Consider the following 26,837-nt stretch of genomic DNA (forward strand, 5'->3'; position numbering starts at 1 on the left):
GCTATGATAATAATAATGGGGTAGTTCATGCCTCTTTCAAGGTAAAAAGTAATAATGTATTGCTGCTAATAACTACTGATATTGTTTGCACGGGTGTTACTTTGGGTATGTTTACTCAATTACTGACAGGACCCAAGACTACAAAATAATAGAATGGAGGTATCTGCATTCATGCATTGTCATTACCAAAAGGAAAATAAACAGTTAAAGTTCTCAGTTTGAGGGAATTATTTTAAGTCAGAAATAATGCGAACAAAATATGATTAGTGTGGATTATGAAGATGAACTCCTATTTGAGTTGCATATAAATTGAAGTTTAGTAAAAATATTGCTTCTTGTGTTCTCAGCAAATGCAGAGCAGAAAAGTCACCAAAAAGTGTGTAAATAATTCTACCAATATTAAAGAGAGCATTTCTGAAATACTCGCCAGGGTTGAGGATGAGGAAGGGTTTTTACAAATTGTTTTTTTCGCTGCACTTTTGGTGCAGTCTTTATCATTAGCTAACAGCTGGATATTTTCAATTATTATGTACACCTATACAACTGTTATGTGTGAAGGTGTACTGTGACAAGAGTTACTGTGATCAATAGAGGGCTACATCAGCTCTCCTATTGTGCAGATTTACTGGCAATTGTTGCTCTCACATATCTTGTCAACAGCTTTAAATAACTGTGCGGTGATGTTTCCCTGTGTATCTACTCTTTTGGATATATTTTCACCTGTCACCAACATAGATTAATACCAGATAAGGAGGATGTAATTACAAGCCGATATTGATGTTTAAATGTAAGATGCCCGAGATATTTAGAAGGTATCGATTCAGAGGGGAAAGATCTTTGTAAGCAAACAAAAACCAGACTTTGCAGTTAAACAGCTCCAACTCATAATTTTTACATACTAGTGAATGACAGGCACAAGAGATAGATATGCCACCTGTGGGTTGTGGAGTTTCTTGCAATAAGAATAAACGGTATGAGAAAAAAAGTATGAAGTAATTGACTTTATGATTCAGTGTCACATTTATTCGTATTTTAAACTATTGCTTATTGCACCATAGTGGACTCAGAACCTGTCAGTCATGCCCTATGAATATAATTCATATATTATTAATACGGAAATTGCCTCCAGCACATTTTTTATGAAAAGCTGATGGTGCATGTCTTTCTTTGGTTACCCTTATATGGATGTACTGGTTCTTGGGTGAACAGGTTTACCACAACCGTACAATAACAAAGCAAGGTTTTCCTTTGGTTTTGAAAGAGCATTTTGAAGAGTTTTCAGAATAAACCGATTCTGTGTTTTTTTTTGGTGTTATTTATGTCATGGCCTCATTTTTGGCTTCTATCTCTTGTACAGTTCCTGTTATGATCTATATGAATTATTTTAATACATGGGAAACCTACCAATGCTTAAGTTGAACACAAAGTCAATCTAATTCCATCCAATGTTCTGTTCCACCTCGTGATGCACACATACACACACACACACACACACACACACGCACACACGCACACACACATCCTTTTCTTGTTCTATTAAACCTTGAATTCACCACTTTGAACAACATGACAAGCCCCAAAGCATTGCCCTCGTGTTCTTATTATAAGAGCCAGGGGAAGAGGATTTGGTCACTGCCGTCAGTAAGTGGAGGGCTGGGATTATAATATAAAAATCAATCAATCCCCCTTGTCCCACCGCAGTGAATCAGCTGTGAAGGCGTGACCTAGTTGGATGGATCTAATCTAAGTAGTGACTGACACAAGGACAAAAGGGAGTTCCGCTTGGAATAACAAAATATGCTCATTTGAAAAATATTATAGGGGATGAAAACAAAGGAGAATCCCTTTGTGAATCAGTTCCCTCCCATTAATGTACTGTATCTCTTTAAATACCCAATGTGCTTGATCTTGTGTGTAAGCGTGAGTCTGTGAGCGCCTGCTTTTCTCTGCTAGTCAGTCAATTTGTAGATCTAAGCCTTGAAAATATCATTTGATTTGAAATAGCATGAGTAATTACACAACTGTCTGAAAAAGTAATGTTGTAAGACATCAGGGTAATTCAAATTAGTATTCCAGACAGTATCATTATTGCATTTCTTTGAATGTACTCTGGTTGACTTTCTATCCATCAAAAACAACTGACTGATAATTGGTTTTGGCATATACAAAGTGAAACTTTGTTTCTCAAGGAAACCAATATTAAACCAATACTATGGTATTATAACATTTCCTTTTGGCAATAGATTCAAACTTGCGACCTGAAATGCAAATAAATGTGTGAGATATGAGATATGACATAATTAATCTTACCCATGCATTTCAACTATATTATTAATAGATTTGAAGATTACTATTGTTGACCTGTATCTACCAAAAAGTTTTTACATGGAGTATGAATGTCAACAGTTGGACAGAGAGTGTAAATATTGGGTGACAGCAGTGAATCGTTGTCCATGTGAGTGTGTAAAGCTACAGTCTTTGATTTTGCTCCGTGACCCGTCTTTGGCGGCTTGTCGATTTTGTCCATCAGGTAGCTGAACTCCAGTGGGCAGATTTGGAAGAGGAAACAAAATACACATTCTGTTATTCTACTGTCCACAAACACAAAGCGGTCTCTGAGGCTGTGTGATCCAGACAGATTGGTTGCTCTGGCAAATCTCCGAGCTCTTATGTCAGCACCAAACAGAATCATGAGGGCTGTTGTATGAGTTTCTATCTTTCTGTGATGCATGTGTGCGTATGATACTGCCTAAGCTGTGGGAAAGTCAATTGATCTCAGCAACAGGAGTCCAAGACACGACAAAATAGGAATGAGTAAGGATAACATTAATATAGCTTGATGTCCATTTTCTTTTTATTTCACCTCTTTTTTTTATGGTGTTCTTTAAATGTTGACATATTTGTTAAAAGCCAAATGCACTGGCCCTGCAACCGCAATACTTTGTAAATGTATTCAGCATTTCATAATTCTTTCAAAATGTGAATACTTAAAATCAATGGCTTGATAATGTATTAGTTTACGTTATGGCATTATGGCATTATATGGCATATGCTGATTCAGAAATGACTCCCAAAAAAACAGCAAAAAACAGCAGGATACAGAGTATAATCAGTTCTAAGATTTAGATGAATAATAAATAAATAAACAAACAAATAAATAAATAAAATAAGCAAGCCAATAAGCTGGCTGGCATTTAAGAAACAGGCAAAATGAAGGAAGGCCAAGACAAAGAGCTCTTATCCAATAAGAGCTATGACTCTTTACCCGGTCATGAGACAGTTTGACCCGAACAAACCTGACAGTTTTGCCAGTAAAAGCAATGTTGTTGGAGGAAACACAGTTGTGGTTGTGTGGAGATGGACAGGAGGGTATAGAGTGAATTGCAGATAACGGGGAATGTGACAACTGAATTGCAACTGACGGCCCCGTGATGTGCTCTCAACTTCAGAAAACAAGACAGATAGACAATAAGGCACACTGGGAGTCTGGCAAGAAAGACAGGCAGAAAAAGAAAAAAAATGACTGAAAAGTCAGAAGCCACTGGAGAAAAAAAAGAAAAAAAAAAAATATATATATATATATATGTGTGTGTGTGTGTGTAAGAAAAAAAAAATACAATGACGATGAGAATAACACTGCGTAAAGAGAACAGATAAAGAAAATGCAAGAAGAAATTTCTCTGCGGGTAAACACCTGAGATGTATTCACGGTGAGAGGATGAGATCAACGAAGAGATCTAGACTTAGGAGCGGAAACACAATGAGCAGACGGACACATTCGGACATTTCAGACTCAAAAGACAGCAAAAGTAATAAGCCTGAAATCGCTGTCTATGGGGAGGCTTTCTAAAGATATGTCAGTGCAAACACAAGCATTTCTGAGAAACCCCCATGAGAGGTTTTACTTACTGGTGGCATTCGTGAGCCTGAAGGTGACCGACTTATCTCTGATGTTACACACGTTGCGGACAGACACCTGGCAGGTGTAATCAGCAAAGTCCTTAGGTCGTAGGTTTTTCAATTTCAGCACCTTGGTCTCTCCCTAAACACACAAAATGAAGTGAATATAAAATATAAAGCAGTAGTCTTGGTTTAGTTATTTGTGGTTATTTAATTTCATTAAACAACATTTAATTAGAAATTTCAATGCCTTGTATTTTATTCTGCTAAACAGGGTTCTAATATTGATTAAAAAAAACAACACATTTTTGTGACTGAGAATGATAAACAAAGACACACTTAGTTGATCAAGCACTATTAGTATGTACTAAAACAATTGCGTGTGTGTGTGAGGCCTGTAGATGCGAGCATTACTGCCTGTAGGTTCCTGATTATTCACTGAAGCATATCAGGCCTACATAGAGAGTAATATAATAATGTATCCTTTATTAATCCCCATGGGGAAGTTCGTTCTCTGAAATTAACCCGTCATGGATTAACCATGAGCAGTAGTCATGCCGTCCACCAGCACCAAGGAAGCAGTTAGGGGTTCAGTGTCTTGCTCAACAACTCTTGGACACACCAGGAGGAGACAAATCTAATCATCGAATCGAACCAGGAACTGAACATTCCTGGTTCGATTAGATGATTAGATGATCCTACATGAGGCCAAAAGGAAGATGAAACTCATCTGATTGCAATCCGCTTGAGAGGGACTAAATCCATCTTGTTCAAGACCATTCCTGGAGTAATATATTCTGTTCCCTATTTCAGTATCTCAACCTGCTTCTTAAAGGCCAATTCACATTCTTTGACATGCAGAGTAGTTCACATATCACACTCAATGTCACAGAATTTTATTCAGACCAGTCAATGTTTTTGACATGGTTTTACCTTCTGCAATGTATGCAGGGATATTAGACTCCAAGGCAGGCTTGGGAAGATCACTATTGTCACGGTAAATTAAATGATGGGAATCTGCTTTGCCGCTGACTGATGCTTTGATAAGTACAGAAAAGAAAAGTAATTGTGTTCTCTGACTAAAAATCAAGTTGAATGCCCGCTTCATCGGGTTTGTTTACCAGAATACAGCAACTCACCAAGAGAGTGGGGTTTTGAATCTGAGGTATTCAAGACTGTTTCAGCATTGTCTTGGATTCTAACAACCACTGTGATCTAATATATAAACTTCAAATTTGTGAGATAATGCAATTGGTGTTTAGGATGAGTATGGGGAGAAGTGGAAAAGTGCAGAGAATCTAAGAAAATAGAATGGTAGAAAATAATGTAACAATTTGAACATCAACAAAACCTGAATGTAATATTAAGTTATTTGAATAATGAGCCCACAAACCAAGAGGATAGTGGATGTTTCTCTGTTTTGCTCCACGAACCTATGTATCTTGAAGGTCCACCAAATATAAAACTTAAATAATCTAGGGATTCATTAATAGTATACATGATCCAGCCTCTTTACATTTTAAATGTTTTTTGTTTCAATCTATTTAAAGAGATTATCACTAAAATAACCCAGGTTAATACCATATTAAACTGAGGGCACATACATTTCAATGAGGTTGGGAAATGAACTCCTTAACCACGGTTTACCTCCGCTATTTAATAATGCATACCTGCGTGTAAAGCGGTTCATAGATGTCCACTCCATTGTCTTTGCTCTGTTCAATAAGCATGCTTCCACGCTTCCAGATGAATCGTGCAGGGGGGTTGGAGTTGACGGTGCAGCGCAGGAACACAGTCTTCTCCTGGTAGTAACTGCCACGCACATCACTGATGGTCTGGTGAACTGTCAGCACTGGGGTGTCAAGGTCTGAAAGATGACAAAAGCAAATGAGAAAAGCCACACATTCTAATAACATATTGGTCGAAGACGGTCACAGTCTAAAAAAACACGAAATACAGTTACACCCATGTTGAAGTGCGGTGAAAATAACCATGAGTTTTTGTGAACTTTTTTTTTTTGAGCAAAACATTGGCATTAACATAAGGGTCTGGAATTTGAATCTGGAACACAGCCTTAAATAAGGGAAAAAAGTGCTGTTTGTCAGCAGTGTTGCTTGCCCACACTGAACCATAAACTGTCCAAATGGCTGCCCATTGATCACAGCATCTAACAAGCACAAATGTACAAACTATCTGTGCTTTTTTTGCCATTCGCCCTTCTCGCTGTGACTGTCACAGAAGGTATGATTTTATATTTATTCACTCCCATTTTTCTCAACTCCCCTCTCTTTCCTCATCTCCATGTGCATTTCTTTCATGAAAATGTCATATCCCTTTCCTCCAGTGGATGCGATTTCAGCTGCTGTCACAAGCATGGAAGCCGCGCTACCCTGGTTTCTGCCATCTCCCAAAAACTCACTGCCACTTTCAGTCCTCATCACCAACCGTCCCTCTCGATCCCCTCCCCCTCACTTCCTGCCTTTATCTCTTATGGGGTACAGTTGTATATGCCTGCGTGTAATCCCAATTCTTTGTAGCCTAATTGAAATTTTGTGCACTTCAAACATTGTGGAAACAATTTCTGCCAGGAGTCATTCCTTGGTTCTTTCTGCCTTTCCATTTTACCTGTTTTTTTTTTTTCACTTTGCTTTTCTCTGTAGTACTCCCTCCAAGGCAGAGGCTATACACAAGGGGTGAGATAACAAAGTAGTGACTATATTTCTTTCCACCATCAGTTGTGACTGTGGCAGAGGCCAGGTAAAGGGGACAGAAGGAGACATTTGTATTCCTGCTAGAATTTCTCATTTGAGAGAAAAAAAACACCCAAATAAATATGTTTGAGTTTTGTGTATGTGTCAGAAAAGGGCACAGCCGTCAAGTGAGGGTTTCTTGCGAGGTAGTTCACACACACACACTCCTGGATTCACATCAAAGTGTATGCTACCTTGACCTGAGTATCAGACTGGTTTTTCTGACCTATCAAAACTGGCTCAAAATTTACCAAGCCACTTGAGACAAATTCATTTGGACCCTGGTACATGCTGGAGGTCCCGGGAACAAGGTTGACAATTCACCAGAAGGTGATCCAGAACAAGCAACACAAGATCCTGTGGGAACTAACCAGAAATTTATGGCAGTGGATAAGCGACGGGAGACAGCCATATTGGTGGATGTAGCGATCCTAAGTGACAGTAACATCCGGAAGAAAAAGCAGAAGAATCCGAAGAAATATCAGGGCCTCAGAAGTTGGAGACAATGTAGAACAAAAAGGCAAAAGTGATTTCTGTTGTGATCAGGTTACTTGCAGTAGTAACATCATGCTGTATGAATGGCTCCAACAGATTCATGGAAGAACATCTGAGATATCTGTCTAGAAAAGCACAATCCTAGGAAAAGCGAGGATCACAGCGTTATCAAATTTGCACATTTAATGTAAAAATTAGAAGATGAGAGCTTCACTGTGTTTAATCTGGCTAAGCTGCTTAGTCTAACGCTACAGAGCATTTGTTATTCTCTAGATCTGTTCATTTCAGATTTTATGAGTGATTCTAATCTGTCTTCCCCTGTTTCCATCCTTCTCCCATGTATGCTGATGTTCTCTTTAATAAAATGATAACCCATAGATGCAGACAAAGGCAGCAATGTTAATTGCATACATCAACTTTTCCCAGAGGTATTGGCTACAATGGGCCTTCAAAACCTGGGCAGCTATCAAATATATCTGCATCCGCTCTCTTATCTCTGCCACATGGACATGTTTGTGTGAAAGATCCGGTGCAAGATTCTAATGTCAGCCAGTTTCAAGACAAAATACGTAAAATAGGGGAGGGTGGAATGTGACACACTGACAGAGACTGGAATAGATACAGACAGATGGAATCTCAAGAATGTCACATAGCACTATTCAGTCACTTAGATCTACAATGTTCATATATGAAAACTTACATGTATAGCTGAGATGTGTCTGACCTACATATAGCGTTACCGTGAGCTTGCTGTGTCACACGTTGTATTAACGTAATATACATTTTGACAAAACTGAATGAAATCAAAGTCTGTGGATCTAATTGTTATACATATTATTTTAAGGGAAGGACTTAATGCACCAAAGTTTAATAATCACTTTCCATAATGAGGTTAATAACATGTGCATGTCATTGCTGAAGCTAAGCTCCCAAAGACTCTGGTCATTCATTTTGTCAACCTCCAACTTTTCAGGGATGAACTCATAATGAGTTTTTGCCTCACAACAGATCGAATCCCTATGATGAGATACAGATTATCACATCACATCACCATATGATATTATGGATGGGATATAATAAAGTCTTCTTCTCCATTCAGCTTTTCCCTTCAGGGGTCGCCACAGCTATTCTCTGTATCCTCCTCTCTAACACCAACTAACTTCATATCCTCTCTCACTATGTCCATAAATCTCCTTGGTCTTCCTCTAGACGTCCTGCCTGGCAGCTCCAATTCCAGCATCCGTCTACCAATATATTTGCTCATCCTCCTCTGTACATGTCCAAACCATTTCTGTCTGGCTTCTCTGACCTTCTCTCCTAAACACCTAACATGTGCTCTCCCCCTGATGGACATATTCCTGATCCGATCCACGCTCGTCACTCCCAAAGACAATCTCAGCATTTTCATCTCTTCGACCTCTTGCTCTGCCTCCTGTCTTTTTGTCATTGTCACTGTTCCAAGGCCAAACTGCATCGCTGGTCTTACCACTGTCTTGTACACCTTGATAGCTGATATCTGATAGTCTTCTATCACATAGTACCCCTGACACTTTTCTCCACCCATTCCAACCTGCTTGACCCCGTTTCTTTACCTCTTTATCACATTCTCCGTTGCTCTGGACTGTTGACACCTTCTTCTTCCTCTACTTTCGGCTTTTCCCTTCAGGGGTCGCCACAGCAAATCAACCTTCTCCATCTAACTCTATTCTCTGTATCCTCCTCTCTCACACCAACTACCTTTATATCCTCTCTCACTACGTCCATAAATCTTCTCTTTGGTCTTCCTTGAGACCTCCTGCCTGGCAGCTCCAATTTCAGCCTCCGTCTACCAATATATTCTCTATCCCTCCTCTGTACATGACCAAACCATCTCAGTCTGGCTTCTCTGAACTTCTCTCAAAAATAACATGTGCATATAAAATATAACATATAACATGTGCTGTTCCTCTGATAGACTCATTCCGGATCCTGTCCATCCTGGTCACTCCCATATCGAACCTCAGCATCTTAATCTCTGTAACCTCTAGCTCTGCATTTTGTCTTTTGGTCATTGTAGCTGTTTGTAGACCATACAGCCTACAAACAGGTCTCACCACTCTTCAATGCCTTCCTCACTTCACTTTTTACTTATCTGTGCTACTTTGTGGTCTACAATAGTCACCTCTTCTACCCTTGCCTCTCTTTCATTTTCCACATTCATCAGCTCTTCAAAGTACTCTTTCCATCTTCCCATCACTCTTCTAGCATCTGTCAATACATTTCCCTCTCTACCCTTAATCACCCGGACCTGTTGTACATCCTTTCCATCTTTATCTCTCTGTTTTCCCTCCTTACTGTCCAACCGAGCATACAGGTCATCGTACACCTTTTGTTTTGCCTTTGCTACCTCTATCTTTACCTTACGTTGTATCTCCCTGTACTCCTGTCTGTTCTCTTCACTCCCCTCAGTATTCCACTTCTTCTTTGCCAACCGCTTTCTCTGTATATACTCCTGCATTTCCTCATTCCACCACCAAGTCTCCTTATCTACCTTCCTTCCAGATGACACACCAAGTACTCTCCTACCTGTCTCCCTGATAACACTAGCTGTCATTGTCCAATCATCTGGAGGCTCTCCCTGACCTCTAAGAGCCTTTCTCAACTCCTCCCTGAAAACCATGCAACACTCCTCCCTTTTCAGCTTCCACCACTTTGTCCTCTTGATCATCCTTTTCACCAGAGTCATCCTACCCATCCTATGCTGTCTGGCTACGCTCTCACCTACAACTACTTTGCAGTCACTGAAAGAGTCACTCTTTCAGGTTACTTCGTCTATACAAGATGTAGTCTACCTCTGTGCTCCTACCTCCATTCTTATAAGTTACCCTATGTTCCCGTCTTTTCCTGAAAAAAGTGTTCACTACAGCCATTTCCATCCTTGTTGCAAAATCTACCACTATCTGTGTCAGGATCTCCTCTCGGCAGCCGAGAGGAGACACGGCTGGGTCCAATTGAGAATCAGCGCCAGCTGAAGCAGCGGCCAACGGCCGCTAATCACCCAGCTCCATAAAGAGCACCGGCACGCTCTGCCCGGGGCCGGGGAATTCGAGAGGGCTCGAGAGGAGGTCGAGAGGAGGAAGGAGTGACACGAGGTCCCAGGGCCGGAGAATTGTGGGACCCTTCCTGCAACTCTGCCTGGGACCCTTCCTGTAACTGTACTGTGACCCTGCCTAAGAGACCCTGCCTGAGAGTGCCTGCCTGTGAGACCCTGCCTGCCTAAATAAAGAGATCTGATCGGATTCCAGCCCTGTTGGTGTGGTTCCCCGCCCGAGTCCGACCCGTGACAATCTGTCCCTCTGCGTTCCTATCCTGTATACAAAGTCTGCCCATCACTTCTTCATCCCCTCTAATGACTTCACCAACATTCCCATTGAAGTCTGCTCCAATTACCATACTCTCATCTCTGGGGATATTCTCCATCACTTCATCTAGCTCATTCCAGAACTTCTCCTTCACCTCGAACTCACATTCCACCTGTGGGGCATAGCCACTGATAACAGTGAGCATCACACCTTCAATTTACAGTTTCAGACTCAGAAGTCTATCTGACATTCTTTTCACCTCCAGAATATTCTGAACAAACTCCTTCTTCAAGATAACTCCTACTCCATTTCTTTTCCGGTCAGTACCATGATAATACAACTTGAAACCTGCTCCTCAGCTTCTACCCTTGCTACCTTTCCACCTGGTCTCTTGGACACATAATATCTCAACCTTCCTTCCCTGCATCATGTCAACCAACTCTCTACGTTCTCTTGTCATTGTCTAAATATTCAAAGTCCCTACTCTCAGTCCCAGACTCTTGTCTTTCCTCTTCCCTTTCTGCTTCTGAACACACCTATCTCCTCTCCGTCTTCGACCCACAGTTGCCCAATTTCCACTGGTAGGCAGTAGGTCATCGGTACCAACGGCGATCATTAACCAAGGCCTTGACCGATCCAGCATGAGATTGTTAGGTTTGATTGGATAAGATATAATAAAGTAGTGTAATATCAATTTTACAGTGATCGCAAAAAATTAATCAAAACAACACAAAACACATGGGTTTCATCTTTAGTTTATCAAAAAATGCGGTCTTCTTGTTAGTGAGAACCATCTGTATAAACATAGTTCAGTTGTTTCAGATTGAAATCTTTTTGTGGTAACTGGACTTGAGTTTCTCCTCTTGAAGAGATTTCATAATGAATGTGTCCCAGTGGAGAAGCTTTGCTGGCTGCCTGCAGACATTTCTGAATGATTTTGTTATTATCAATACTGAAACAAGGACAAAACTTTCGTTATGTGTCATATTACAATAACTTTGTACAAGTTACCAAAGTCTGCAATAGTGTATTTTTCCTTTTTTCCTTGCTATGAGTAAACAGACACAAGATAAAACAGCAAATGTATATAAATGCAATATAAATATTTTATGAATAGTTGGATTTCCCAAGTCTTCACTTTATTTAATAAGATGGTTTGTAGTCATCTTTTTGTTGGATAGAATTTCTAATGCACTGAGGGTCTGACAATTTTCTTTCCCTTTTGAAATAAAAAAGAGAAGCTGAGAACAAAATTCTGACTTCACCATCCTATGAGGGTCCATTTAGAATCCACATACTTCTTTATTCTAGACAGTGACCTTTATCTGAGGACCCTATTGGTCAAATCTGCAAACACTGGCATGTGTAAGCCAAGTGACATAACAATGAATATGACTGTGAAGGTCCTAAGTCATCTAAGACATCATATACTTAGAAAATACAACTAGAAAAAGATCTGAAATAACTAGATCAACAAAAGAAGTGATGAAAATGGAGATTTGCTCTGAAGCAATCCATCCTATGCGGTCAGGGTTGACCGCCATTTTCATAACAAGTTGACCTCTGCCCAGTGTTTTCTCCTGCAGGAGGACACCCTGAACTCCAAATCCTCTTTGATTTCCAATAACATGTTCTGTACTCTAATAGCTTTCTCAGAGTAGTTGACCATTAGGGGACCAAAGAGAAGATGACAGGTTCAATTGGGTGTGAGCGTGCAACGAAGGAGAATAAGGAGGTGTATTGTGTCAGCCTGGGTGGGAGGGCTGGAATAGAGTTAGTTATATCAGGGAGGTGTTCATTATCTATTATATGATGAAAAACACAAGATTGAGGGACAAGAAGTCCCTCAAAGAGCAGAGCTGTGTACATTATAAGTCACTGAAGGTCATTATATTATTATCGTTCACTCTGCAATCAGAGAGAACCTGTCACGAGAAATAGTGTATTCATACTAGTTACATAAAACGGAAATATTATTATGCATGTATAATGGGTTGAGTGTGGGACTGCTAATGAGAGCAATGGTAAATAAATTGCTAAACTTACAAGCTGCTATCAACTGCAATTTCCATCTTCCATTATCAAAACTCTGGGACAAAACAAGCGGTTTCATCCTTTCTAGTTGGTGTTAAAATTAAGCGCCTACAAAAAAAAACTCCTTCTTCTTCTTCTTCTCATTATTATTATTATTATTGTTATTATTATTATTATTATTATTATTGTTGTTGTTGTTGTTATTATTATTATCATTATTGTTAGTATTACTGTTATTCTTATTAGTTATATTATTAGTATTATTATTAGTATCATTTGCCTGTGCATATTTGTGTTCAAGCCAAACTCGGTAAAGTTAAAGGCAAGAGACAGGGTTCCCAATTGACTGATTGCCGGTTGAACACAAGGCCACATATAGATAAAATAAACCATCCAGCTTTCATTTTCATGTCACATAGAGACATACAACCATTTACTCTCATTCACACATCTGGGAAATTAAAGGTTAATATAAGGTTCAACCGGGAACCTTCTTGCTGTGAGACAAAGCGATAACAAAAACATATCCTAATGGGCTATTGACCCCTCAGACATACAAAACCTTTGCGGCAAACACACATGCACACAAACAGCCAAAACACTGGAGAGAAATCCCGTGCATAAAAGAGGCTGAAACACAGGCAGACGTGCCATTTGATCCAGCTTTGCATCTCGTCAATTATTCAGCATTCTGCTCATAGACATTGCCTTAAAAAGGCATAAAACATGCACGAGGCCCACATTTGGAAGCAACTAGAACACAGTCTGTGTTTAAAATTATTGTTTGTGAGAAGTAAAGATTGACTGAGGGTGATTTTCTTTCTTTTGACTTGTTTTTTTGTATGATATATACGTGTAAAAGAAATGCAAGTATGATGAGACGTTTTATATCATTCATGTTTCTGTCTCTGTTCTCATAAGGTTGATGATATTCAGACAAGTTGAAGAAGAACCTCATTACGGTGGAAAAAATGCTGAAATGAGATAGAGAAAAAAAAACAGCAATGTGACAGAAGTAGCAAGCAGGAAGTTGGAAGGGGTGACCATAAAAAATGCATTCAGAATTATTTTTTTTAGATTTGTGGAAAGATACAGTTTCTGTTCTGTTTCTTTTAGAAACAAAAGTCATACGTTGGATCAAAAGCAATGAGCAGGGCGACTTTTAAACAAACTACATGCTGAACTTTGTCTTAAACTCAATTTGAACCAACTCGGCTTTTCCTTCGTCGTGGTTCTGTGTGCTTGTGACCAAAAAACATTTAAGGCTCAGAGGCTTCATTTTTTTATATTGCTGAGGAGGTAATATTAAAAGTTTTAAAATCAGGTTTGTTCTGTCTCAGGTCCTTAACATCAGGTCGTATGCAACATCAATTAAGTGACATGTAGCTGTTTAATAGAGGTAATGAACAGGAAATACTAAATTCGAGAACTTTAACACTGACTTTAAAAGATTACTAGAAAAACTAGACAAGCAGGAAAAATTTGCCAGGCTTTACTGTCATTTGATTCGATAGCCGATGGCGGGGCAGGGTCACGCTGTGGAAACTCAGCAGAGCTCATGGCAGAATGAAAACAGCTCAAATTTGCCTCAGCAGAGGGCTTGGTAGAATGGCAACCGATTTTTTGATTTTTCTTTATTTTTGACATTTTGATCCCTGAAGAAAAGGCTGAGAAAAACATAAAAAAAGAGTCATAATTATTAATACTATTTGATTACAATATGAGAAATTCAACCTATGAAAAAGGAGCCGAACCTATGATTACTAGTCAAATCATAAAGTAATATGTAAATTCTGCTGGTACACAATGAGGTGAATACTTTACACTGACATTTGCGCTCCTGTGACTTGGTGATCAACTGAAATATCGAAGTGAACTTGTAGCATCAAACTTAGTGTCTGTTCCAGCCATCTTAAGACTGATCTGATTACCTGGTACATCTGCTTCTTCTTCATTTTTTGCAAAGTGTAAATTGTTCCTTAATGTTTAGTCATACATACAAGTGTGTAATTTTATGCAATGCAATAATTACTGGTTCCTTTATCATATAAACATAATTATGCCTTGACTTTTAAAATTATTTTTATTGTTTGGTTATTTTACCATTTTAAAGACCATAGCAATCGCTAATAAGAAACATCCAGTTATTTCAATGTTTTTTTCATATTTTTACTACTACTGACTGGTACTCTTTACAGGTAACATGACAACATATGATCTATGTTTGGTTACTTTCATCCTTTAGCCCTGCTGACATCATGAAATAATCAGAATTTTGCAGTGTCCCTGTTTAAACGAGATTCCACAGTATATTGTTTTGTTAAAAACAAGATGTGGCGGCTTGTTTTTGAAATAATGAGAAAAATATTCATTAACATGGGTTTGTAGAAAATGGGTATCTGTATTGTACAGCTTAATTATGCTTCTGTTTGCAAAGAGCCTGGGAAATTAAATTAAACATTCATGGTGTGACTCTATTGTTTTAGGTAATAAAAGGCTAATTTAAGAACGATTATTTACAGTGAGTGTGTCATTGAGCTGTGAAATGGTGAAGACAACTAAGAGGGTGTTAAGGGAAACAGAGTCATAGTTGACTCACTCAGCCCTCAGGCTGAAACTGTACACACACGTACACGTGCGAAAAAAAGCACACACTCTTATGCAATCGAATGTGTGCATGTACACATACACACACACACACAAACTCCTCAGGGCCAAAATAACACATGAATCTCAGTCCCTTCGCTTCAGCCCCGAGGGCAAAAACAAGAAAGTCCTTCCATGTCCCCATAAGTGCTTTCTGAAGTTATCTATGGGAAGCTGAGCAGACAAAGAATGCCCTTCTAACTCCCTCCGTAGTCTTATGGACGTCTGAGGTCATGGCGTAACAGCTGGGATCCACAGGCCTAGAATGCTGTGAGGCCAGTGTTTTGATGCCAGCTTTAAAAAAAGATGCTATGGAGGGATGTATCTAGCCGCTCCTGTAGAAGGCAACAGAAACAAGCCTGCAGCTGGGAATCTCATGGATATGGCTTACTGAAGACACGGCGACATGAGTGGTACTTGGTGATTTTAAAGATTGTTTATCACATCCAATTTTGTCATCCGATTTTCATAAATTAATGACAAGATAAAAAAGTAGTTCACTGATTATTTCTTCTCTACAAATTGAATTCAAATACAGTTGTGCTCAAACTAATAGCAGCGTGTTTTAAAACGTGAGTAAAGCTCATATTCCTTAATATTTTTTTTTATTTCCTTCATTGGGAACACTGCATATTATCATTCACACCAAAACAGACAAAAAAAAACCCAATATCAACATTTCAATTACTTCACAGAAAATGAAGGAAAAAATGATAATAGGCTGTTCAACAAAATAGTAGTGTCTGCACATTTTACTACAAATGCAGTTATTACTTAATATACTGAAAAAAGATTAAGATTTAGCATTCCTATGAATCAAGAAATCAATATTTAGTTATATAACCAGTGCCTTTTGAGAGCTGCTTCACATCTGTGCTGCATGGAGTCGACCTACTTCTGGCACCTGTAAACAGGTATTCTAGCCCAGGATGATTTGACAACCTTCCACAATTCCTCTGCATTTCTGGGTTTTGCCTCAGAAACAGCATTATTGATGTCACCCCCTAAGTTTTCTACTGGATTAAGGTCCGGGGATTGGGCTGGCCACTCCATAACCTTAATTTTGTTGGTCTAGAACCAAGATGCTGCCCGCTTAGTGGTGTGTTTGGGGTCGTCTTGTTGAAACACCCATTTCAAGGGCATTTCCTCTTCAGCATAAGGCAGCAAAATCCCTGGTATGCGATAAAAAGGCCCAACCCCATAGTAAGAGAACAGCCTCATATCACGATGCTTGCACCACCACGCTTCACGGTCTTCGGTGTACCGTGGCTTGCATTCAGTGTTGGGGGTCATCTGACAAACTGTCTGCAGCCCTTGGACCCCAAAAAACAATCTTACTTTAATCAGTCCATAAAATGTTTCTCCATTTCTCTTTAGGCCAGTTAATATGTTCTTTGGCAAATTGAATCCTCTTCAGCAGGTTTTTTTTTTTCATTTTTTAACAGCGGGACTTTGCGGGGGCTTGTTGCCGACAGATTAGGCTCACACAAGCGTCTTCTAATTGTCACAGCACTAACAGGTAACTTCAGACCTCTGATTTCCCCGGAGCTGGTCATTGGCTGAGTCTTTGCCATTCTGGCTATCGTTTCATCGAATTGAATGGTAGTCTTCTGTTTTCTTCCACGTCTCTTTGGTTTGGCTTTCTATTTTAAAGCATTGGAGATCATTTTAGTTGAGCAGCCTATCATTTTCTGCACTTTTTCCCCTTTTTCACTCACTCTCCTCTCACAAATCGATGTTTTAATTAAAGCACGGTGTTCTGCTGGAAAATGTCTGGCATGACCCGTCTTTCTCACGTTTTCAGAGAGAATTGCATGAACAACATGTGCTGGCTTCATCCTTAAATAAGGGCAGCCTGAATGACACCTGTTTCTTCACATAATGAACGACCTAACTTATTGATTTCCACACTGATATTATTTATAACACCCTCCTTTCACTTAATCATTAAATCACATAGACTCAGGGACATTCATATCATTAGTGTGGGGCCTGTTGATTTCGGTGACTCTACTACACCTACTAGTAAATTATTTGCCGTGTAAGAACATGATTTATACCAAAAACAGTGATTGATCTGGCTCGTCATGTTGGAATGCTATTATTTTGAACACAACTATACATCTTTTAATTTACAAAAATGAATATACAAAACAAAAACAATGCTTTTATTTGTTAATTGCATATAAAATAAAAATAAATTCATAGATAGCTAAGGCCACATGTGGTCATTAACAGGGCTAGAGAGCTCGTGAAGATGTAATAAAATGAAACTGAAAATAACATAAAAAATGTGCAAAAGTGGAAACCACAGCCAAGCCAGTTTGCACCTCCATCAACACAATCAAGGACTAAAAGCTGAAGTGAAGTTGTTTCTTTCTCATCTTTCTCTGAAGGACATATACAGTTTGCCTTGTGTACTGTTATTTCTTTCTTTTTTTGTGCTGGGTTACGTGACAAACGTGCCACACAAGAGCATTTCACAGAAAGTCTTTAATAAAAACACTGCTCTCATCGGGATTCCTGGCCAGACTTCTCTTCTATTGTATGGTGGATAACACGACATGCACTGCAAATATCAACAAAAGTTAACAAACAGGCTGCGAGGATGTGTCTGATAATACAGACAGCCATCATGACTGTTACACTCCACTATAGCCTCAAGTGCCAAGAAATTGAGGAGGAAGTTTTATGTCTTGGTTTTGTGTTTTATTTTGTTTTGCTTTTTTTAACTCAATTTTTATTTAGTTTTTCTCTACATCAATATGACAGGTACATATACCACATATAATGAGATGGCGTGATCACGTCATGACATGAAATAGTAACAGAAATATCAGGAGTTAAAAAAAAAAATAGGTCATCTACAAAGGATATGAAGCTTGTGTCCAGTGCCAGTCCGAAGCTATATGAGTCTAACGTTATTGTATTCGTAAAACATGGCAGGCGCCCATTAATTAGTAAAGATAGGCATCTGAAGTCTTAATGAATATGTAATTTTCTCCATCTGGTAAATATTACATACTTTTATATTATATGTAGGGGAATCCGGTTGTAACCACCTGATAGTTATGGCTATTAATGCTGCTGTGAGCAATATGTTTAGGAGATATTTTTCATCCTTTCTATCTATACCCATAGGCATTGCTCCTAATAATGCAGTTGTAGGGCTTTGCAGAATATCCCATTTGAAGACCGCTTTGAGGGTGTCAAAAACCTCTGTCCAAAATTAACTTAGTTTGGGGCAAAGCCATAATATATGTGTGTGGTTGGCAATATCTTTACCACAATTCCTCCAGCAAGAATTACATGTCAGTCCCATCTTAGCTATTATTTCTGGTGTTCTGAAAAAAACCTATTAATTACTTTCCACTTGAATTCCCTCCAGGAGTTTGAATTTGTGGTCCAGTGTGCCTCAATGCATATCTCCTCCCAGGTCTCCATTGTTATGTCAATGTTCATTTCTGCCTTCCATCTCTATTTTATCTGTTGGGATGTATATTCATGGATAAAAATATAGTATACAGCTTACTTATTATTTTTCTTTTCCCTACTGCTTACTAGTGCTATTAGGAACCTTTATATGCAAGTAGATTTTCTAATTTTTTCCCACTCTTTGTGCATTCTCAAGAAAGATCTTAACTGTAGATATATAAAAAAGTCTGTCTTTGGAAAATCAAATTACTTTGTCAGCTGTTCATATTGTCCTTGATCAGTTGATGCAAATAGCTAAGACTATATTCTGACCATTTTCTAAAAACAGTATCTAAATTGTTAGTGGTAAAGATCTTCACAAGTCCAATATTTGTAAATGATGAGAGTAGCTTTGGTAGTTGATAGGCTAACTGTATTTTATTCCAGACATGCTTTTTATTTAATGTGGGTTTTACCCAGGCTGCCATTTCTTTTACAGGGACGTCAAGAAAGGGTAAGATTTCCAGGGACTCTTTGCACCTGCTTTTCTCAGTGTTAAGCCATCGTGTGGATGAATCGTTCTGAATCCATGCAATTGTCGGCTTCATTTGCCCAGAAATAATATTTCAGGTTTGAGAGTTTGAGACCTTCATTTGACATGATTGATTGTAAACTTTTAAGTCTAATTCTAGGGTGCTTATTGCCAGATAAATTTTGATAATTTATTGAGGTGATCAAAGGCTGGTTTAGGAATTTCCACAGGTAGAATCTGAAATAAATAAAGCAGTCTGGGCAGAACATCAGGGACCATCTTTCCAGGTCACTACTAATATGCTGAATTATTCTATTGTAGTTTACGTTATAGAGGTTGTGCAGAGATGGGGGAATGTAGATGGCTAAATATTTAATGCCTTCTTTGGGCCTCCTGAATCTTAACTGTTTCTGAGACCAGATCATTTACATCTATAGCCTCCGATTTATCTACATTTACCTTATATCCAACATAATTTCCATAACTAGATATGGAATATCTCAATACAGTACAACATCATCTGCGTACAGCAAAATTATGTGTTCTTGATTTATCATAATTCTTTTTATGTTAATGTTGTCTCTAATGGGCTGAGCCAGCGGCTAAATACTGACAGCAAACAGCAAGGGTGATAAGGAGCATTCTTGCCTACATCCACATTGTAGTGTAAATCTCTCTGATCCGTATCCATTAACCATAATAGCTGCTTGGGAGGATGAATAAAATCTGTGAATCCAATTTATGAAATAAGGTCCAAATCAAATTTTTTTTAGTGTTTGAAATAAATGTCCCAATGATACCCGAACAAATGCTTTTTGTGCATCTATAGATACGATTTTTGACTCTGATATAATAGAAATTATATGTAATAGGCATTGTACATTAGCTACGTAAGACCTTCCAGTGATAAAGCCTGTTTGATCAGGATGTACAGTATGATTTAGGTAATTATCTTATTTATCCTTCTAGCTAGAATTGCAGTGGATATACTCAAATCTTTGTTTAGTAATGATATTGGCCTATAAGACTTGCATGCAGAAGGGTCTTTATCCTCTTTATGAATTACAACTATTGTTGTATCTTGCATCTTGCAGTCCAAGATGGTGCAATATTTTTTGAATCTAGGGCATATCTGTGGATATCTTATTTGATATCTTTAAAGGTTTTGTAAAATTCATTGACGTAGCCATCTGGACCTGGACTTTTGTTATTCTTAAGTGATGAAATAACTTGCTTGATTTCCTGTTCACCAATTTGCTTATCTACCTCCTTGGCTGTTGAGTCTGTCAGTTAGTTTTATCCTTTTTAAGTACTCTGCCAGTTCTGCATCAGCACTGCATGTGTCTTCATTCTTATTTAATGATTTGTAAAACCCTGCAAAAACCTCGACTATTTCGTTTGCTTTTGTAGCAATATTTACTTATGATTTTATTTTCTTTACTATGTTGAAGAATTGTTGCGTTTGCGTTTGTTGCAGTTTGCATTCAAAAAAGGAAAGCAACAATCCTCCGATAGTTTGCCTGCCCTGTTTCCATATTCATAATATTTTTGGTTAGTAAATCTTAATTTTTCCTCAGTTTCATCCAATAGCAAGCTGTTTAGTTGTCTACGAGTTGTATTTAAATCATTTGTAACCTTAATTGTTGCAGATGTTTATGTTTTAACTCTTATTTTATCTTCCAGTTCTCGCTGTTTGGCCTCCCTCTCTCTTTTCCCTGCAGTTGTAAATGAAATAATACGGCATCTTAAATATGCTTTAGCATGGTCTCACAGTATCAGTATTCTGTGATGAACGTGTGTTTTGAATCAGCTTAATAACTTGAGTACCTGCATATGAGGGGGTTAAAAAGGCAAGGCCTGAACTAAATTCACTGTGCTTCCTGTTGGTTAAAATCCACAACATTTTTGGACAGTTATTTATCATATCAAAATGAATGGTTTCATAAACGCTGGTTCCAGTTTTCATTTAATGTCGCAGCCCACAAGCTGGTATGTAACTCAAATGGGTCCACCTCCACAATATTTGAACTCTTGCTGAGGCTATTCTTCAAAGTTTGCTCAGCTATAAGACACGTGAGGGATGACTAATGCGCATTTCAAGTTAGAAAACTCTCCACTACACAACTTCAGCTAGGTGTCAGTGTTTGTTTGATATTTTCATTTGTTTTAGTTTACTGGGGGTTGGTGGTCATCTTGGGTGGGAGTATAAACACAGTAAACATTGCAGTGAGGCACTGGACTGCATCCCTTGTCTGCCGACTTCACCTGAGTTTAACATTTTAAGTTGCATCAAGCCTAATCCTACATGCACTCTGCATCCTCATTGGCCTTATAATTATAGTACATTGGTTTTTGTGAGTTTCATGAGCTTAAATGACAGCGTGCCATGTTCCTGGGTGTGATACAAAGACAGGTCAGTTCAGCACATTCTTGCTGCCATAGCTTGCTACACTGCTGGATTTTCTGATCCTAGACTTTTAGCAAGGCCATTATACTTTATGATAAAACCTCAGTTGATAAACTGGTTTTGATCTTACGTTGCAGCCTATGAGCTGGGCAGCAGCCATCACTCTCAGCTAAAAAAATAGATGGATTGGTTCTTTTGGTTGTTTTTAAGCCCCTAAAAATAAATACCAGTCATCTAGGATGACTGGAATGTAAAGTCAGGTTTTCATCACATTACTTTTTAATGAATAACACCTCCAATGTGTACTATATGTCCTCTGTTTTTTGATTTATTCATTTTTTCTCGATTGGGTTATTGGGAAATAAGGTATACTTGGGTTTTCCATACACAGTCTAACAAAGTATTTCGCACAGAAAAACACAAATTGAAATGAACCGAAGAGTGACACTGTTGCTTAACTGCTCTTATTCACGTGGGAGGATGGATGATTACTGTCATAAAAATGCATATATAAAGGTAACAGTGGAAAAGACAGTAAAAAGATAAACCGGTAAAATGAATAAAGTGAAGTTGCACTAATATGTAAGCAAAGAGAAAGAAGGGTACCGCATGTTCTGCTATATTTTCAATCAAATTGCAAACAGCGTCCTCCTTTTACAATTGCCTTTTCCAACTAAGGGATGTACAAAGAATTTCCAGTGTTTATAACCAACAAGTCAAAGGTTCAGAGAAGATAGGGGCAAATAAGTCTTCCAAAGCATCCCCCAAGCAAAATAATGAATAACATCCCATTTAAACTGAATATTTACATAAAATATAAAGCTAATTAAACACATGTCAAGAAAAGTCATACATTTTCAAAAGAGGAATCCATTAGAAATATAAAACTAAACTGTATTTAAAGAACACATATCAACGTACTGACTACATTTATTCTCAGCTGCCACCTCAGTAACCATTAAAAGATCTCTTTTTAAAATGTTTGGTTATATTATTTATGTTTGCAGTTGAGATTTCAACAAAGACGGTCAGAAAGTCTTGTAGTTTTACATTTCAGTGGGAAATTCTGCAAGGTTACTGGAGAAATTCGATGTTATGACGCCAACTGTGGATTGAACTTGGAAACACCAACGGAATATGATGTATAAATTAGTGGAACACACAAGGATATCCATTGCTGAAGGAGTTAGCTCATAAATAAGATTATATCAGATGAAAGAATAAAAAGAGAATGAAATGAGACACACATACCAGATGATCCCAAATACCAAATTGAATCTCCACTGTTAGCTGCATTACACAATTATTGTTATTTGATATTAAAATACAATAAATAATAAAAACTATTTTGGATGGAGGTCAAAACCATTGCAATGAATCATTTCTTATAAAAGTATCTTGAGTGAAAAAAATGGTTGTGTGTGGTTTCGTATGTGTGTGTGTGTGTGTGTGTGTGTGTGTCAACTGCATTTAACAAAAACGTGGTGATATGTGCTGTACACATTACTCATTTCCAAAGTTGAAAAAAACACACTGAGATATTGTCAAGGTTGTTGACACATCAGGTCAAACATGTAAGTGGTTATGAGTTGAATTAGTCAAGACACATTTTTACTGAAAGATTCTGCATTCTTAAATTGACCCTTGTCAACACGTTCAGAGCCAGCTGCTCCATTGTTTGGGCTGCCTCTTTTCTATAGATGTAGACAAGGTTCAAGAAAATGGCTTTCCTGCTCTGTGTACTTGTGAAGTGTTTTGTTTCCTGAATCCTGGTGTTCTGGCAGCCCCTTGCTGCAGTGAACTGTGAACTCTACACTGTTGTGTCTTTGCATTGGTGTTGTGTCCTTAGGGTGAACAGGCTTCTGCCTCAATGTATTATGCAGTTCTGTGAGCATACAACGGCAAGAAAAGGGAATATTTTGCAGCCCTTTTATTTTCTCCAATCCTCATGTAAGTTTTAATTATTTTGCATAATAAACAAATGTTTTAAATGCACTCTCATAGTCACTCTATCTACCTCGCTGCTCAGGAACTAATCTGAACCAACAATGATGTGGTTATGTGAGAGCAAAAATGTTTATTTTTTTGTCTTGAGACATCATCTTTGGAATGAAGAAAGCCGTAGCTTTTCTTTTGACATCCTCACACATGAACAATGAATTTAATTATACTGGACTGAGAAGTACTTTGAACTTTTCTTTTCTTTTAAATTTCCTCTCTTTTGATTTTGAGCCTAGTTTTAGCCTCACACTAAAGAGCAGCTGGGAGCCGCTCCTGCCCGACAGAACACTCACTATTACTAGAAAGTCACTAATACTGAAGACAATTAACATTTTGCTGCCTATGTGATACCAATATGGATGCGTTTCTATAATGTTACTTAAAACAGTTCAAGTGAAATGACCTTGCAATAGAATATAGATAATAAAGAAGTGAAAGAGTTCCCTTCTGGTAGGTTGCAGTTGGAGTAGGATTAATGTTTAAATCTGATGTAACTGAAACCTCAACCATTTTGTATTCCATTGCTGTGCATAAAGCATGCCCTAAAATTCATGGGTTAAAGTTTCTTTATGATTCAAAAAGTAAAAAAGTCATGCACCTCATGAGATGACTATTTTTTTCTTAGGATAAGCAATCAGCTGATGAAAAATGTATATATCTATTACTAGATGTTGGGATCTCATAGAAAGATTGACATTATCAACACAGCTACACATTTCATACCAGATATATATATATATATATATATATATATATATATATATATGCATGTATATGTATGTGTCTGTGTGTGGATGTGTGTATATAGTGCATCTGTATATGTTGAATCTGTGTTTCATGTCCATTTCATTCTCTGATATCTACCCTGCCTGTTTCCATCCTCATCTGTTTTCAATTTTTCTATCCGTCAATATCTGCTGTGAGTCGTCTTCTGGGCATCCCTGACACTTTATAACATTGCCTTCATTACCAATTCCGCTGCAACTGGCCATAAATGAAAAAAAATTGTGGGGAATTAAGGTTACAGAAAAGTTATGTGGGAGGCCAACTGTTTAGGCAATCCTTGGGGTTGATGATACTCGGCCAGAAACAAAAGCAGAGGTAAATGCATTAACCGGACGTATACAGCTACAGTGACAGAATGGAAACGAAGGGAAAAGAGGAAGCGCAAAGCTATTAAATCTAAGCTGGAAGTTATTGGAGATTGGGTGAAATGAAAAATGCCATTGCAGTTAAATATTATTACATTTGGTGTGGTCTTCGAGCATTGATGAATATAGATTCTTTCCAGCAGGGTCCTTGGCTGGTGGTGGTGGTGGTGGAGGGGGGGGTTTGCTAATTTAAACAGCAGCCCTACCTGTGAGGGTGGTAAAATATTAAAGGAAATAATATGAAAGGTTCACTGCCAGTTGGTTATTTTATAGCAATGCATAACTGTCTTAACAGCAGGTACGTCACAGAGTCCCTTCACAAAGGGATGTGTAGGATATGTAGGATTTACTCTTCATATACACTAAACAATCTACAAATACAGATGATCCCACTGTAGTTTTAATTTAGTTTTAGTTTCATGTCAGAATCAGACCTTTTTTCAACATTGAAAACTGATATTAGTGCTCATTTTACTCTCATCTTACTTTGGCAGAATGTCAATAATTGGCTCAGAGGGGCCATGAATATCAGCACATTAATGACAGCTAAGTGCAAAAAAGCAGATTGAAATCTGACCGCGTAGAGTTGCTTGAGGATACGTAAGACAGGGAACATTAATTATGGAGAAAGTCATCTACTATGCCATTTTATCACATTAGAAATGGGGTTTAGAGGGGCACAATCAACAGACTGTAATTTCCACCCAAGGAAACTAGATGAGATGACAAAGTAAATTGCACTGTAAAAAAAAAAAAAAACATTGTGTAACGTATTGAGGTGTAGAATTTTTTGTTGAGGGGGGGACTTTTTGTAACCCCCATTTAAGAAGGAAACAAAACCAGATTAAATGCATGGAGAGCATTTATGCTCCAGCTGTAATGTCTGTTCTAATGGATTAGTGATTTTTGTTGTTTATTTTAAATTTCGTCATTCCGGAAAAGCCACCACCACCACTTGGGATTTTATCAAAACTACATTTGGCAGTGTTAAAATTCCATGTGGAGACTTAAATGTATTTCCCCTGATGAAAGGGTAGGTAATATCCTAAATCACTAAAATGAACATTTTTGTGTTAGTGATAAAACTTTAAAATGCCTTTATGGTCAACACTTGCATAACATAATCTGTGACTTCCAAACAACCGATCAAACATTCAATGCTTTCAGACCAAACTCTACCTTTGTAACCTCATCAGCAACACACCTGTGTCCCAACTAGTAAGTTCATTTTTCCCACTATTTTCAGTGAACTGGGAATTGAATGCAGGCTCCACCTGGGCATCACTGGTTTTATCTGCACATCCTAGCTAATCCCAGAGGAGATTTTGTATTTTGTACTCATAAAAATCAAGAGCTTATTTCTACTTTGATAAACCGGTGACAGCTCAACTGAAGCTTTGATAGATTATAAAATAGTGCATTGATATTCATCAATATTATACACTCTCCTCATAGACATCATCTTTCAGACTGTTTTTTTTTTTTTTTTTTACGATTGCCTGTTGTTGTGTGTTCTTATTGCCACCATGAGCCACTTGATTTATGCCTCATTTCTGTCTAATGGTTATTTCACTGTGGAAAAAAAAATGTCAGCGTGTGCTACAAGAGCCAGCAGTAAGGTCAAGATCATTTCAAGCCTGCACTGCACTGTATCACCATCATAGGCAAAAGAGAGAGTCAATAAATAAGGGATGGAAAAAACACATTTTAGATAAAGCAAGCAAAATGATTTGAACAAGTGGAGTCATCTTATCTGTCCTTATGGGCTACAGATGAGCTTATAACCAACAAATACTTCAATCTAGTGTGTGTAGCTGTCTGTGTTTTGTGTTGCAATTATATAGGTGTTTTCAAAGTGATATTGTTGATAAATACTATACTATCCTCTCAGTATAGGTAAATTATGAACCGATAAAAGTAGATCTGAAACACATAAAAATTAGCAGGTCTCTGAGGCAGGTTGGATTCAAGGCAGGTTGGAAAGAACATTTGGGGAAAAAAAATGCATTCACCTTTTTTATTTATTAATGTATTTTTATCAAAGAGAGCAGGGTTTGTTACATGGACCCCACACTGTGACCTAAAAGAGACAAGGCAGCAGACTTTGACATTTGATTCTGTCTCATGATGTCTACTCTGAACACAGTAAGCCACAATCTGTGTTTC

At 38.1% G+C, this 26,837-nt stretch overlaps 1 protein-coding gene across 3 annotated transcripts in view; it reads right to left on the bottom strand.

The window, feature by feature from the left end:
- Positions 1 to 26,837, bottom strand: part of mdga1 (MAM domain containing glycosylphosphatidylinositol anchor 1) — a 162,625-nt gene that overhangs the window by 46,689 nt on the left and 89,099 nt on the right. For all 3 annotated transcript variants that reach the window (XM_086174649.1, XM_086174647.1, XM_086174648.1), the window contains exons 5-6: positions 5,571 to 5,767; positions 3,910 to 4,042 (exon numbers count right to left, since the gene is read on the bottom strand). In XM_086174649.1, the coding sequence (XP_086030775.1) occupies positions 3,910 to 4,042; positions 5,571 to 5,767 (330 nt within the window). The remainder of the gene's footprint in view (positions 1 to 3,909; positions 4,043 to 5,570; positions 5,768 to 26,837) is intronic.

Source organism: Fistularia commersonii, chromosome 27 (genome assembly GCF_037954325.1).
Source record: "Fistularia commersonii isolate RoL2024-O1a breed Wild chromosome 27, RoL_Fcom_v1.0, whole genome shotgun sequence".
Classification (NCBI taxonomy): domain Eukaryota; kingdom Metazoa; phylum Chordata; class Actinopteri; order Syngnathiformes; family Fistulariidae; genus Fistularia; species Fistularia commersonii.